At 41.4% G+C, this 15,499-nt stretch overlaps 1 protein-coding gene and 2 non-coding genes across 19 annotated transcripts in view; 2 read left to right on the forward strand and 1 right to left on the reverse strand.

The window, feature by feature from the left end:
- Window positions 1–7,248: 7,248 nt before the first annotated feature.
- On the forward strand, window positions 7,249–7,352 carry LOC118726684. Its single transcript, XR_004990365.1, has one exon. It is a non-coding gene; the product is annotated as a U6 spliceosomal RNA (small nuclear RNA).
- Window positions 7,353–8,537: 1,185 nt separating this feature from the next.
- CDC27 (cell division cycle 27) overlaps window positions 8,538–15,499 on the forward strand; it is a 51,184-nt gene continuing 44,222 nt past the window's right edge. For 6 of the 17 annotated variants that reach the window (XM_045586348.1, XM_036451028.2, XM_036451025.2 and 3 more), the window contains exon 1: window positions 8,539–8,794. Coding sequence is in view for 11 of the 17 variants with exons in the window: in XM_036451028.2 (XP_036306921.1) it covers window positions 8,768–8,794 (27 nt within the window). In the remaining 6 variants the exon portion in view is untranslated. Of the gene's footprint in view, window positions 8,795–15,499 lie in introns of all 17 variants that reach the window. The other 11 variants (XM_036451020.2, XM_036451021.2, XM_036451029.2 and 8 more) reach the window with 4 other exon arrangements.
- LOC118726681 lies at window positions 14,126–14,233 on the reverse strand. Its single transcript, XR_004990362.1, has one exon. It is a non-coding gene; the product is annotated as a U6 spliceosomal RNA (small nuclear RNA).

A 15,499-nucleotide genomic window follows, 5' to 3' on the forward strand; every position in this document is an offset into this window, starting at 1 on the left:
CCATTTAAGCAATAGCTCCTGAATTTCATGTTAGTGATACTGAGTTGACACAAGAATGAGTGAATTTACTTAACTTGGATGTGGTTTTGAAATTTGTATGATTTTGCTTCAAAGTCAAGTCAATTTTCAAATAGATAAAACAGTTTTGTCAAACTGGATGAGAATACTAAAGGAAATACTTTTTATACTTGATTCAATTATTGGAAATTTTTAAAATATACTTGGAACAATTTAGGTACGTAAATCAACCTTTTCAACTGTAAATCTTATAAACTTTAAATGCAGATCAAGTATTCCTGATAAAAATTTAGCATTCAAATCGATATGTACTATAAGAATAAAGCACACAGATTTGGAAGACCAAATAAAGAATGCAATACGTCTCATTAGTAAATGTTATACTGATTACATGCTGAAATTATAACTTTTTTTAAAAATATATTTTATTGATTTTGTACAGAGAGGAAGGGAGAGAGATACAGAGTTAGAAACATCGATGAGAGAGAGTCATCGATCAGCTGCCTCTTGCACACCCCCTACCAGGGATATGCCCGCAACCAAGGTACATGCCCTTGACCGGAATTGAACCCGGGACCTTTCAGTCCCCAAGCCGACGCTCTATCCACTGAGCCAAACCGGTCCCGGCGAAATTATAACATTTTGGATGTTCTGGGTTAAATAAATATGTTACTTAAATAATTTAAATGCATGCATACTAGAAGCATACTAGAACCATTATTCAAAAACACATACAGCTCTAGCCATTTGACTCAGTGGATAGAGCATCGGCCTACAGACCAAAGGATCCTGAGTTCAATTCCGGTCAAGGGCACGTTGCAGGCTCTGGTCAGGGTGTGCAGGAGGCAACCAATGGATGTGTTTCTCTCACAGCGATGTTTCTCTCTGTCTTTCCCTCTCTCTTCCACTCTTCCTAAAGATCAATGGGGGAAAAATATCCTCGGGTGAGTATTAACAAACACGCACACACACACACACACACAAACAAAAATATACATTAAGAATAATTGACGATTGCCCAACATGAATGTAGTTTGAATGGGATGAGGCAATGAGAGAAAAGGGATTAATAAATAATTAAACAAGAGAGACCTTGCACGGACCACTGATGAAAGAAAGCTATAAATCAAGGAGAATGATTAACCTGATCCTCTGTATCTAAGATTCTTTTACTACCAAGGAAGGAGGGGGAAAGCAATGAATAACCTGAAGTCTCATTGACCTATAAGGCCCACAGCAACAGAGGTAAAGGCAGAAAAGGAGTAGAAAGGAGTCTAAAGTCAAAATTTCAAAGACCATGGTAGCACGGACCCTCACTGTGCTTTAATCACCCCCTAAACTTTATTTCCACAGCTGCTTTAGCATCCGTGGAGGATGCTACATGTTTGTTCAAATATGGTTGGAGCTAATTTCTATGCTGAAATCCGGACAGTGCCACCTAGTGACATATCCGTGAACAGAATTGTGGGAGGAGAATGCCCGGAAGCGTACAACAGCGTGTGGTTTACAGTCCACCTGGGGTTCTAAAGCAGAGGGCAAGACAGCTGGTGTTTGGCAAAGGGATTTAGAGTTGAAAAGCAGCAGAGAGCAAGTTGGAATGCTCCCCAGGCATCCAAACTGTGTTCTCCCAGACATCCTGACAGCTGCAAGGACTTTAGGGGCCCACAGAGAAGGAGGGGGCTTGCCCAAGGTCATACTGTGAATCATGGCAGAACTGAGACTAGAACCCAGGTCACTACTCTAAGCCAGCATTTTTCAACTGCTGTTCCGCGGCGAGATGTTGCCTGGTGTGCCGTAGGTGCAGACAAGACAAGAATTTTATAATTTTTCACTATTTTGTTTTTATTATGTATTTCATAATAAAGTAATTATAAAATACTTTATTTGTGTTTATTTGATTCCTATTCAAGAGAATTACTTTATATATAGTCAATATAGGCACAGAGTTAAATTTTTTAACATTTTCTAATGGTGGTGTGCCTCGTGATTTTTTTCATGAAACAAGTGTGCCTTTGCCCAAAAAAGGTTGGAAAACACTGCTCTAAGCAACAGTGGGAGCTGATAGAGCTGATGGGGGTTCCCTCAGAGAGTGGCAGTGCCCCTATCAGGCATAGAAGCAAGAAGGCATCGATGAAAGAGATGGCCTGACACCCTCAGCATAGATGGCTCTCAATAAGGGAAAAGAAAGTGAACCCCTTTACAGGAACTCTTTCTCAGCATTTGGGGATATGCTTTTAATGCTAAAAATGATTCTCTTCTCTTCGTTTCCCTCTACACCAGCTTCTTCTTTTACTTCTTGAATTCTGACATCCGTTCTAATGCTTCACCAAAGACTTCTCTGTGGCTAGATATTGTGGTCTGCTTTCCAGGCCTTCTCTGCTGTATTTATACCACCAAAGTTTTACCACTGACCTGTTCTCTTTTATTCAGGTTATCATCATTCATTCACTCAACTAACACTTAGTGAAGAAGAGGCCATCTTTGGCCCCAAGGAGCTCACTGTCTGGTGTGGAGGATGCAAATATACAAATAGTTTTGATACTCTGATAAGTAATCTCACAAAAATATTACATAACCAAAAAGAATGCATTTAGTTCTACCTGAAAAATCTACAATATATATCCAGTCCCAACTTCTTTCCTAAATTATTCAAATAATCCTCTGTATCTAAGATTTTCAATCGACATTTGGACATTTCACCTAAGGCACTTCAAACTCAGTGTATTTTAAACCCAGTTCATCAACTATCTCCCAAGTCATATATCTGTGACACACAAAGCAAACAAACAATTACAAAATATAATTCAAGTCAATTATAGTGTATACTCAAGACTGGAATATAATCATGTCTGTGATCCATTGCTGTGAAATTATTTAGAGAAAAATGAAAGTCTACCTAGAAAATGTAGAAACAAAGACTCTATTCTTTTGTGGTCATCCTCGCCAGGTAATAAAGATATTTTTTATTTAGTCAGGCAGATATGTACCTTCTGAGGAAAAAGAGATAATAGCCAGTAGTTTCATTCAATTCATTCTTTTGTTTTAAATTTTGTATTCACTGAGAGAACTTCTGGTTAGAATTCAAATGCCCTAAGGAGAAGGAATCAGATAAGAATATTTCTCACTGTAAATGAGTAACTATTTTCATTGTCCATCTTTTTTCACATTCAACCATCTACTATCCTAGAAAAATAGAAAGTTATAGCTGCCTAGACTCTCTAGCAGTCTCTTTGCTGCATTTCGGGTCCCTATTCTCACCTCCAATTCACATAATCCTCAGCTGCCAGCATAATCTTTCTCAAATTCCATTCTCATGAGCAGCTCCATCACCACCAGCAGCTCTGTACGTCTATTTTATCAAATCTAAAGTCATCAGCCTGGAGCCCAAAGGTTATCAACTATCCCCAACACCACCAGTTCTATCAAGCTTATACAGCCTTCACCCTAGGCAAACTAATTGGCTTATAGTTTATCTTTCCCCCTGTGCTTTTTTTTTTAATTCAGAGAAGATGAGAGAGAGAGAAACATCAATGATGAGAAAGAATAATTGATTGGCTGCCTCCTGCACACCCTACACCGAGGATCAAGCCTGCAACTTGGGCATGTGGCCTGACTGGGAACCGTGACCACCTGGTTCATTGTTGATGCTCAACTACTGAGCCACACTGGCCAAGGCTACCTTGACTTTAATTCCCTTAAGGACTCATGTTTAAGGCCAGAATGTTTCTAGAGGCAGAAAGGGATATTCATAAAAGCATAAGAGATAAAATTAAGTGGTAAAGTTATTTAATAATCAGATACATTTATAATATTGTAATATTGCTTATATTTGTGCAGGGCACCATGCTAGGTGATGAGAACATCATGGTGAGCCAAAGTCCCTGCCTCTGTGGAACTTATATTAAACAAATGTAATTAAAACTACCATATATACCACGAAGGAAAAGAACAAAAATGTGGTGAGAAAGAATTATAAGGTTGAGCTAATAATTTAGATTAGGTACAATAGGGGATATTCTGAGGATATGATATTAAAGCTAAGGCCTGAAGGATGAGTAAGGAGAGCCCAGCCAGCGTGGCTCAGTAGTTGAGCATTGGCCTATGAACCAGGAGGTCATGGTTCCATTCCCATCAGGGCATATGCCCAGGTTGTGGGCTCCATCTCCAGTGTGGGGCATGCAAGAGGCAGACAATCGATGATTTTCTCTAATCGTTGATGTTTCTATCTTTCTCTCCCTCTCCCTTCCTCTATGAAATCAATAAAAAAAAATATTTAGAATATATATATATATATATATATATATATATATATATATATTCTAATATATAAAGAGCCAGGCTCGGGTGGGTGGAGACTGGTGAGCAGGCTGAACTACTGACTTCTCCGTTCCTCCCGGGTCACGGGCACTGCAGTGACCCAGCACTGACTGCTGCTGCCAAGGTGGGTGCAATGCGATTGGTCAGGAGGCCTCACCATTGCCCCACAATTGCCCCAAAGAGGGAGACCCAGGCTACGATTCATTAACAGTAGCAAAATTACAGTTATGGAGAATAATTTTATGGTTGGGGGTCACCACAACAGGAGGAGCTGTATTAAAGGGCCACTGCATTAGAAAGGTTGAGAACCACTGCTCTAGGGCTGTATTTCAGGGATACCTGGATCTTGGCAAAGATACCATGTCTAGCTTCTTGAGTAGTTTCCTAAATGCTGGCCTCCATCTGATTGTACATGAAACAGGCCAACAGGCAGGCTAAAAAGAAAAGATACTTTACCATGTTTGGAATGGTGCTTATTGGAACCGAACTCCACATCTAGCTAAACGTATGTGGATAATGGATGGCAGCAGGATGCCCAAGTGCTTGTTGGATGGTGAGTTTAAGTAGGTCAGTTAGGAACAGAGAGAAGTAAAAAATTCTCTAAAAAATTGCATCCAAGCACAACTTCCAACAATGTGGTCTTGCTGTGGATGAGTAGAAAACCACAACAGATGTATTAGCCCAGTGAACAACAGTCAGAAACTGAACACAGAGATGCCATTTTGTAGAGGTAGGTGGAGGAAAAAAGCTTTAGGCAAATTCTAAGCTTAAAAGAGCCAGAGTGCCAAGCATCATAGACTCTTCAAATGCTGATTCTAGATACACATTTTCACACACAAAAATATCTTTATGTATATTTCGTGTTGTAAGTTTCTATAATACACTTAAGTTTACAAGAATCCATTGCACAAGTACAAGACTTGGCTTGGCAGCATATTGTGTGGAAAAGAGCTGTGTTTGTAACATGAACACAAGCTTAGCATGAGCAAAGTCTCATGTAACTGCTAAAAAATGTAAATACAACTTTAGTCTACTTTAATAGAAGTGTCCAGATAATAAAAGCAATAGTCCTGCTGCATGCTGAATTAATTAGAATAAATCTGGAGTGTTGCATTCAGTTAAATGCATCAAATTTTAAGAGTGATATGTCTTGCTGGGACCAGGTTGGCTCAGTGGATAGAGCATTGGCCTGCAGACTCAAGGGTCCTAGGTTCGATTCTGGTCAAGGGCATGTACCTTGGTTGTGGGCACATTCCCAGTAGGGAGTGTGCAGGAGACAGCTGATCGATGTTTCTCTCCTATCAATGTTTCTGACTCTCTATCCCTCTCCCTTCCTCTCTGTAAAAAAGCAATAAAATATATATATTTAAAAAAAAAGAGTGATATGTTTTATGCATTCCTTCTTTTCCTTTTCCAAAAATCTTACCAGATTCTCTCACTCATACCTGATAGACTGTTCCCAAAGATGACTCAACAATCAAGTTCTCCCTTGGATAATATCTTTTGCAGTGTCCCTTTGCCACTCCTCCCATCAAGAGGTGCAGTCTATGCCGAAACCAGTTTGGCTTACTGGGTAGAGTGTTGGCCTGCGGACTGAAAGGTCCCAGGTTCCATTCTGGTCAAGGGCATGTACCTTGGTTGCGGGCACATCCCCAGTGGGGGCGTGCAGGAGGCAGCTGGTCAATGTTTCTCTCCCATCAATATTTCTAACTCGCTATCCCTCTCTCTTCCTCTCTGTAAAAAATCAATAAAATATATTTTAAAAAAAGAAAAAAAAAGAGGTGCAGTTTATTGAATGCAGGCTGGCCCTGCATCTTACTTTGACCAAGAAATGATGGAGTTTGACTTACAGGCCCAGGCCTTCATGGGCCCCACAGCTTCTGTTTTCACCTGATTGGTTGCCAGCCACCAAGTCAGGAAGCTAGAACTAAACTAATGACTGAGGAGAGGCCAAGGATGAGATGTGGAGGAGAACGTAGGGGCTCAGCCAACAGCGAGCACCAAGCCCTCAAACATGTGAGTGAAGCTATCTTTGACACTCTAAGCCCCAGTCAGGCCAATGATGGTAATATTCTATATCTGCAATATTTAATATGGGGACCACTAACCACATATTTTTATTGAGTTCTTGGAATGTAATTGGGGCATCAGAAGAACTTCATTTTTAATTTTACTTGATTTTTACTACATTTTAAATAGCTAGTGACTACTGTACTGTACAGTATAGAAGATTATTCCCATTCTAATTCACCCAGCATAATCCTGTTAACAAAACAACAACAGGGCAACAGAAAATCACCTTAGCACCTACCCTTTATGGGGCTACAACTATCGATACATAAACTATGACTAGAGTGGGTGATGATGGATCCAGCTCTGTCAAGTGGTGTTTTGTGTTGTTTTTTTTAAAAAGACTTCTCTCCAATATTACCCAAAGGAAAGAAGTGACCATTCTAACTTGATTTCATTTGCATAAAAGCTGAGAACCAGAAAGGGAAATTTCCAACCAGTGGAATATACTGTGAGTACCACATCTAATCTAGAGATATTCTGACTCAAAAATGAACCAACAAAAACTGTTTTCTTCATCTACTGAAAAACAAAGTTTAATACTTCTCTGGTTCACACATTGTTGGGGGAAGGGAGCAGGAAGTAAATTTGAGAGAGTCTTCATGTGTGTTAGATACAGCCACATACGTAGGCATTTAATTCTCATAATCATTTTTTCAGACCAAGGAAATGAAAGTTCAGAGACACTATAACTTGCCTAAGGACCCAAAACCAGTTAGTGCCAGAGATTAAATTCAAAACGAAGCCTTTGGATTTCCAATTCCACTCTCTATCCCAGACACCAGAATGATTACCCAATTAAGTCAAAAAGAAAAAAGAAAAAAGAAGAAAAAAAGAAAAAGCTAGCTTCTGCAGCACATATACTAAAATTGGAACAATACAGAGAAGATTTAGCATGGCCCCTGCGCAAGAATGATGCCCAAATTTGTAAAGCGTTCCATATTTTTTAAGAAAAGAAAAAAAAATTCTGCCCTAACTGGTTTGGCTCAGTGGATAGAGTGTCAGCAGGGTTCCCAGGTTTGATTCCTGTCAAGGGCATGTACATTGGTTGCCAGTACATCCCCAGTAGGGTGTGTGCAGGAGGCAGCTGATTGATTGTTCTCATCTGTTTCTCTCTATCCCTCTCCCTTCCTCTCTGTAAAAAAACAAAAACAACACAATATATTTTTTTAAAATGTCTGCCTGCCTTCTGAGATTTTCCAAGATCTGGTTACTTAAGTAAATATTCCAGTTGATGCCTTAACTCTCACCAGACTGATCTCATTTTTGTTCCCCTTCATGCACATTCTCTTTTCTTCTAATTCTAACCATCCTTCAAAGCACAGTCTATCTCCCTTTTTCCTTCCATGAAACATTTCTCACTTTTTAAAAAAATATATTTTATTGATTTTGTACAGAAAGGAAGGGAGATAGAGAGTTAGAAACATCGATGAGAGTCATCGATCAGCTGCCTCCTGCACACACCCCACTGGGGATGTGCCCGCAACCAAGGTACATGCCCTTGACCCGAATAGAACCCGGGTCCCTTCAGTCCCCAAGCCGACGCTCTATCCATTGAGCCAAACCGGTTTCGGCACATTTCTCACTTTAATCCCAATTAATTATCCTCTTCTCTGAATTTTTACATCACTTATAATGGGTACCATATAATGTAGCCCTTTGTCATAGTTCTCTTTCCTAAAAGAGACTGTAATCTCTTTGAGAACGGGGGCCGTACTAAAATTTTGAAGGGTGGCAATCCTTCCAAATTTCCTATTTCCGTCTGAGCCGTGAACAGGTACTTCTGGAATGAATGAATGTCCTCAGTTCAACAAGTAAATACTTCTTGATTAATTCAAGTCGGCCCTAACCTCTCGAGTTTTATACTCTTTGCTTAATCTTAGATTCTATCAAGAAAGGCTGAGGGGGCCAATCGAGAAGGCAGCAAGGCCACGTAACGCGCCCCGCCAGCTCAGGCACCCCTCGCCGGGCCCGGCGATTGCCGTTTGGGCGTGGCCCCGCCTTGGTGGCCGAGGGGGCGTGGCGTGCGTGAGGAAAGGGCGTGGCCGAGAAGAGGAACCTATGCGCTGGGTCAGACTCGGCGGTTTCCGGTGACCCTCGACAATTTCCGGCAACGGTCTCCTCCCCCGCCGATTCCCCGCGGGTATTTCCGGCCTCTTTCGGGCTTTTCCGCCCGGCTCCCGCGCGGGTCTCTCCACTTCGGGTGTTTCCGTGTCCCGCTCGGAGGCGCTCGGCAAGCGCTCGGCCGCCCCCATCCCCCGGTAACGGTCGCTGGTGAGTTTAAATGAGCCGGGGCTGGCCGGGCCGGAGCCACTGCGGGGGGGGCCTGAGGCACTGCAGAAAGTGGGCCTGAGCCTCCAGGATGACGGTGCTGCAGGAACCCGTCCAGGTAAGGATAACTCTTTTTTTCCTCTCAGGCTTGGCTCGCGGCCCCGGTCGGGAAGCCGCGTACGGCCACTCCGCGGCCTGGTGCGGCCTAGGCCGGGCTCCTCTCCCGCCTCCCCCGATGCCGGGTCCCTGCCTGTCTTCTCGTCAGTGCGGAGGCCTTGCCCGCACCCTAAGCCGTGTGACTCCCTCTTGGCCCCGTGTTACCTCTCTCCCGAGCGTGAGCGGCGTTTGGCGAGAATCCATGCCTCCTTTCCCTCCGAGCCGACGTCCGGCTGCGAGCCCCTCCTGTCAGTGGAGGGGCCTGGCCCCGGCTCGGGTGAGAGATGGGGGCGTCGGGGCGAAAGCTCGCTCCAGGTGCTCTGTTACCTGGAGGGTGATGATTGGGAAGCACATTTGATCTAGAGCTTGTAAGATCTACATGATGGGGGGGCAAGTTTTCGGGGGGGTGAGGTGAAGGTTGGTTTTATTTTTGTTTTATGAGAGAAAGGAGGATCGGCATTTTTTAATGTCTTATTTTGGTAGCGGACGTACCAGCCCCACATTGCTTTTCTCACAGTGAGTTTCCCACTGATCTCAGCAGAGAACTCCCGAGGCCCAGGGCTGAGGTTCAAACACCTCGGCTAGGGGAGAGGGTGGGAAACCGCAGGTCTGAGTTGTTTTTCCGTGGCCTCTGGTGGAGATGCCAGGAGTGTGTTGGTGTTGATATGGCATTCCGGAAAGGGAAGGCAAATAAATGGTATTTCCATCATTTCACACTCCTCGCCACACCAAGGTATGCTTGGACGCACGGTTCTCTGAGGGGATGGGAGAAATCCCGTGGGGCTTTAAGGGCAGTGCCAGGTCATTTCCCGCCCCGCACCCACCTGCCATCTGAAGAAACCGAGTCACTTGTCCCTGGATGATGGACCGGTCTGGGAGACTTTCAACCGACCATTTGATCTTGACTTGGTTAGAAGAGTTGATCTCTTATCAACTGCTGTCTTGGAGTCATGGACTTTGTTTATTTTGACAAGCCGATTTTAGACAATTCATATTGCCCTGAATAGGCTTTTGATAACTAAAGAGTCAATATTTTAATACATCACGACTTTCATATTTCCTTGATTTTTCTTCAAAGGATAAAATATCCATTTCTCCTCGTTGGCTTCTCCAGCATATGACATATAGGAGCTATATTGTTTGAGTTAATATAATGTGGGGTTTTATTTTAGGAAGTTTCTCTGTTTATAAGTTGTGTCAGGGTTTCCAAAGTTTTTTCTTTTGTTGTTGTTGTTAATCTTCACTGAAGGATATTTTTTTCCACTGATGTTTAGAGAGAGTGGAAGGGAGGGGGAGAGACAGAGAGAGAGAAACATCCATGTGAGAGACACAGATCAGTGGGTTGTCTCCTGCAAGTGCCCTGGCTGGGATCGAGCCTGCAACCGAGGTAAGTGCCTTGGACCAGAATTGAACCCATGCCCTTTCAGTCCCTGGGCTGAGGCTCTAACCACTGAGCAACTGGCTAGGGCTCTTTTTCTTTTTCTCCCATCCAAGTACTAACCAGGCCCGACCCTGCTTAGCTTCCGAGATCAGACGAGATCGGGCGCGTTCAGGGTGGTATGGCCGTAGACCTCTTTTTCTTTTTCTAATCCTTACCTGAGTATATGTCTTTATTGATTTTTATTTATTTATTTTTTTAGAGAGGAAGGGAGAGAGAGAAACATCTATGTAAAAAAAAAGAGAAACATTGGATGTGAAAGAGAAACATCAATTGGTTGCCTCCCATACATGCCCCCACTGGTGATGGAACTCGAAACCTACGTATGTGCCCTGAGCGGGGAATGGAACCCAAAATCTCTGGTGTATAGGATCAATGATCCAGTCAACTGAGTCACCTGGCCAGGGCCTAAAGCTATTTCTTTTTTTTTTTCTTTTCTTTTTTTAAATATATATTTTATTGATTTTTTTTATAGAGAGGAAGGGAGAGGGATAGAGAGCTAGAAACATCGATGAGAGAGAATCATCGACCAGCTGCCTCTTGCACACCCCCTTCTGGGGATGCGCCCACAACCACAAGGTACATGCCCCAGACAGGCATCAAACCTGGGACCTTTCAGTCTGCAGGCTGACACTCTATCCACTGAGCCAAACCGGTTTCGGCTAAAGCTATTTCTTAGCATCCAAATTCCTCTTACTAGTAAAAAGTCCCATTTAAGATTTTGTTTTTGAGGCCTCACATGAAATTAGAAGTTGCTGTCTGTACCTTAAATGGATAAATAGAGCACTCAAGTTGCTTAATTTGTTTCATATTCTTGTAATTTTGTCTTAAGAACTGATGCAGTATGCCTCCTCTGGCCCCAAAAGCCTTCTAAAATGTTAAACTAGTTGTATTGCTAACTTATAACCACTTTAATAATTTCAACTTGTATAAAAGCATGGTGAATAAAAGAAATATGTAGCTTTTTAGTAGATAGTACCTCTTGGTTTTCCTCATTTTCCTTAGAGTATTTGTGGTAGTAATACTCTTAGAGGTTTGTTGTTGTTGTTAATCCTCACATGAGGATATTTTTCCATTGATTTTTTTAAAACATATTTTATTGATTTTTTTTACAGAGAGGAAGGGAGATGGATAGAGAGTTAGAAACATCGATGAGAGAGAAACATCGATCAACTGCCTCCTGCACACCCCCTACTGGGGATGTGCCTACAACCAAGGTATATGTCCTCGACCAGAATCAAACCTGGGACCTTCAGTCCGCAAGCCGACGCTCTATCCACTGAGCCAAACCGGTTTCGGCTGATTTTTGTTTTTTGTTTTGTTTTGTTTTGTTTTGTTTTGTGTTGAATAGAGTAGAATGGAGGAGAGAGAGAGAAGCATCGATGGGTTACCTCCTGCTCTCCACCCTCCAGTGCACAGGACAACCAATTGAACCACACTGGCCAGGACTTTTTTCTTTAAAGTTTTAATGTGGAATAGCCAGTTTGATAAACATGTGAACCTAAATATAGCTCCTCCTTCAAATTATTTCTGATAGAAAAGTATTACTTGCCCTTGGGGTTCCAAAAACCAACTTTTCCCTCTCTCTACCTTTCAAGTTTTTCTAGGTGGGCTAATAATCAAATTAGCATGAGACAGATTAATAAGAAAATGTCCAAAATTTATTTTGGGTATACATGGGGTGGTACTGCAAGAATGGGACCCAAAGATGAATTGAACAGTTGAGGTGTGTATACCATTTTGGTCAAAGGGGGCAGGGGTCTGGGATTTCAAAGAAAAAGTAGGCAATTCACAGGTAAACAAGAAAGAGCAAACATGTGGGGAATAAATTTTTGCTGGGACACACAGAAACAATGGGACACAGAAGGAAGTTCAACAAACAGGCTTTGCTAGGTTTCTCAGTTTCTGCCACATTTAGTTTATATTGTGATGATAAAGTAAAGCTCCCTTCCTTTTTCTATCTGAATTCCTCTAAGTGGGTAAGGGAGGGGAGTCAAAGGTTCTGAGTCTTTTGTTTCTTAATAACCAGCTTAAAATCAATATCACAAAAAGGTATATTTGGTGGTAGCAAAATTTTGGTCCCCAAGTCTTTACAAAAATCTCTCCTATTATGAGACAGAAATTTTGTCTTTTTAAAAAATATGTATTTATTGGTATTTTTTTTTGTTTGTTTTGTTAATCCTCACCCAAGTATATTTTTCTGTTGATTTTTTAGAGAAAGTGAAAGAGAGAGAGAAAGACAGAAACATCAAGTGAGAGAAACACATCACTTGGTTGCCTCCTACCTGAGTCCAGGTCCTGGGCGGGGGAGGGGCCTGCAACCAAGGTACGTGCCCTTGACCAGAATCAAACCCAGGACCCTTTGGTCTGCAAACTAGCACTATCCACTGAGCCAAACTGGCTAGGGCTGTCATTTCTTAATATAACTGTTTGGGAAAGACACAAGCCTAAGAGACTTCAGTTGGTGCTAATTTGGATGTTTATAAAATTTACCTGATGAAATTGATTTTAAAAAACAGACATTTTAATAGATTTATCAGTTCACAGAAAAGTTGGGTGAAGTTGTAAAAAAGCCTTGTAAAAATCACCTTACTGCCGAAACCGGTTTGGCTCAGTGGATAGAGCATCGGTCTGCGGACTGAAAGGTCCCAGGTTCGATTCCGGTCAAGGGCATGTACATTGGTTGCGGGCACATCCCCAGTAGGGGGTGTGCAAGAGGCAGTTGGTCGATGTTTCTCTCTCATCGATGTTTCTAGCTCTATCTCTCTCCCTTCCTCTCTGTAAAATATCAATAAAATATATATATTTTTAAAAATCGCCTTAATAATAAGCAAGTTTAGTAAGTGGGTACTATATACCTAATATCGTTTTAGAGGTCATTATATAGTGAAGGAGGGCTTTTGGCTTGGAATAAGATGTACAGGGACAGCAACTAACATGGACTCAGAGTACTATTGTATATTTCAAATAATGTTGAAGGGGGTGTATTCAGGAAAATGGTGTTAGATGACACCATCCCTCCCCAAAAGGCTTGATTGATGTCAATAATATATGTGAACAATTTTGGTAAAATTATTCTATTCAGTGAGAATAGAAAAGAATGAAATTTCTAAAGATATTTTATGATTTTAAAAGTATATATTTGTATCTAAATTGATAAATCAATAGGCATCGGACTATTTGATCATTCAAAAATTTATATTTAGGTTAGACGAAACACATTTGTTATGGATTTCTCTTTTGGAAAGTAGATTATCTTATATTTAGGCATGTTGATGTAAGAAACATCTAAACCTGTAGAGAATTTTATTAGTTTATTTGAGCCAAACTGACGATAATTTTCTGAAAGCAAAAATCTCAACAAATTGAGAAAATGTTTCTGAGAATGGCAGTTTTATAACTTAATTTTATACTCTTAATATGTCAAAGGAGGAGCTGTAACATGGGTTGCATGGAATTCATTGGTGTTAGATGAAGAGGGCAGGAGAAAGCAAAGCGGGGAAATCTTTGAAATTGGGTAAAGTGGAAAACAGGCCCATACTTCTTTTACATTGGCGGGTATAGGGTAAACAGTGAATGTTTATAGCACATAGAGATGGTATTTGGAGAACAAGATAAAAATAAGAGGGTTCAATTGTTTCATGTTCTGGTGAGAATTATAACCTGAGAAAAAGGTGGATTACTCTGTCATTCCTAGGGTATGTTATGTTAGCTGCAAAAAAACAATAGACAGGCTTAATTAAGATAAAGATTGAGTTTTGTCAAAGAAGCTATAAGCTTAGGATGTGACTAACCACCATGACTCAACTTTTAGTTAGGAATTATGTTCAGACCATCCTATACAATTTCTTTTTTTAAAATATGAAATGCTTCATGAATTTGCATGTCATCCTTGCCCAAGGGCCATGCTAATCTTCTCTGTAAGTGTTCCAATTTTAGTATATGTGCTGTGGAAACGAGCACCTATGCAGTTATTTTTAAAAATACATATATTTTATTGATTGTTTTAGAGAGAGGAAGGAAGAGAGGTAGAGAGTTAGAAACATCGATGAGAGAGCATCATCGACCAGCTGCCTCTTGCACACCCCCTACTGGGGATGTGCCTGCAACCAAGGTACATGGCCTTGACCAAAATCGAACCTGGGACCTTTCAGTCCACAGGCTGACTCTATCCACTGAGCCAAACCGTTTTGGCATATGTGGTTACTTTTAATTCTGAGTTTGTAAGGCCCTCCATGCAGGCCTCCCCTGAGCTCTTCAAGTTTAGTATGTGGCCCCTTTTTTAGTCTACCGATACCCTCTTTCCCCGAGAATAAGTCTTATATTAATTTTTTTTATTATATTAATTTTTTCTCCCAAAGTTGCGCTAGGTCTTATTTTCAGGGGATGTCTTATTTTCGGGGAAACACGGTAGTATCCTGAAGACAGCGAGCGCCACATAGTACCTAGACTGAGAGATTAAACTTTGGGGAATGGGGAGGAGGAAGTCATTGTAAATACATAATAATTTAATTCCTTTATGGACTAGTGTCCTGATGCATTCCTTATGTTTATAATCTGTTAAGAGAGAATGAATTAGACAAATAGTCACAAAGTAATAATTACAAATTGTCATAAGAAGGACATTAAAAATACAATGTTAGGCCGAAACCGGTTTGGCTCAATGGATAGAGCGTCGGCTTGGGGACTAAAGGGTCCCGGGTTCGATTCCGGTCAAGGGCATGTACCTTGGTTGCGAGCATATCCCCAGTACGGGGTGTGCAGGAGGCAGCTGATCGATGACTCTCTCTCATCAATGTTTCTAACTCTCTATCTCTCTCCTTCCTCTCTGTACAAAATCAATAAAATATATATATTTTTTAAAAATACGATGTTAGGAGAGACACCTAATAATAGAAGATTCCTGACTCAAGCCCAGGTATTAGATTTGTAATTGGACCACCAAAAGAGGTAATGCAAAATGACAAAAAGTTAAGAAGCAGCCTCAATGAAAAATCAAATTTGAGAGAATGTTATGTACCTGCTGTGTGCCAAGCACAGAAGAATATAAAAAAACTCTAGCCTAAACTGGTTTGGCTCAGTGGATAGAGCGTCAGCCTGCAGACTGAAAGGTCCCGGGTTTGATTCCAGTCAAGGGCATATACCTTAGTTGTGGGCACATCCCCAATAGGGGTGTGCAAGAGGCAGCTGATCGATGATTCTCTCTCATTGATGTTTCTAACTCTATCC

Source organism: Pipistrellus kuhlii, unplaced genomic scaffold (assembly GCF_014108245.1).
Source record: "Pipistrellus kuhlii isolate mPipKuh1 unplaced genomic scaffold, mPipKuh1.p scaffold_m20_p_22, whole genome shotgun sequence".
Taxonomy (NCBI): Eukaryota; Metazoa; Chordata; class Mammalia; order Chiroptera; family Vespertilionidae; genus Pipistrellus; species Pipistrellus kuhlii.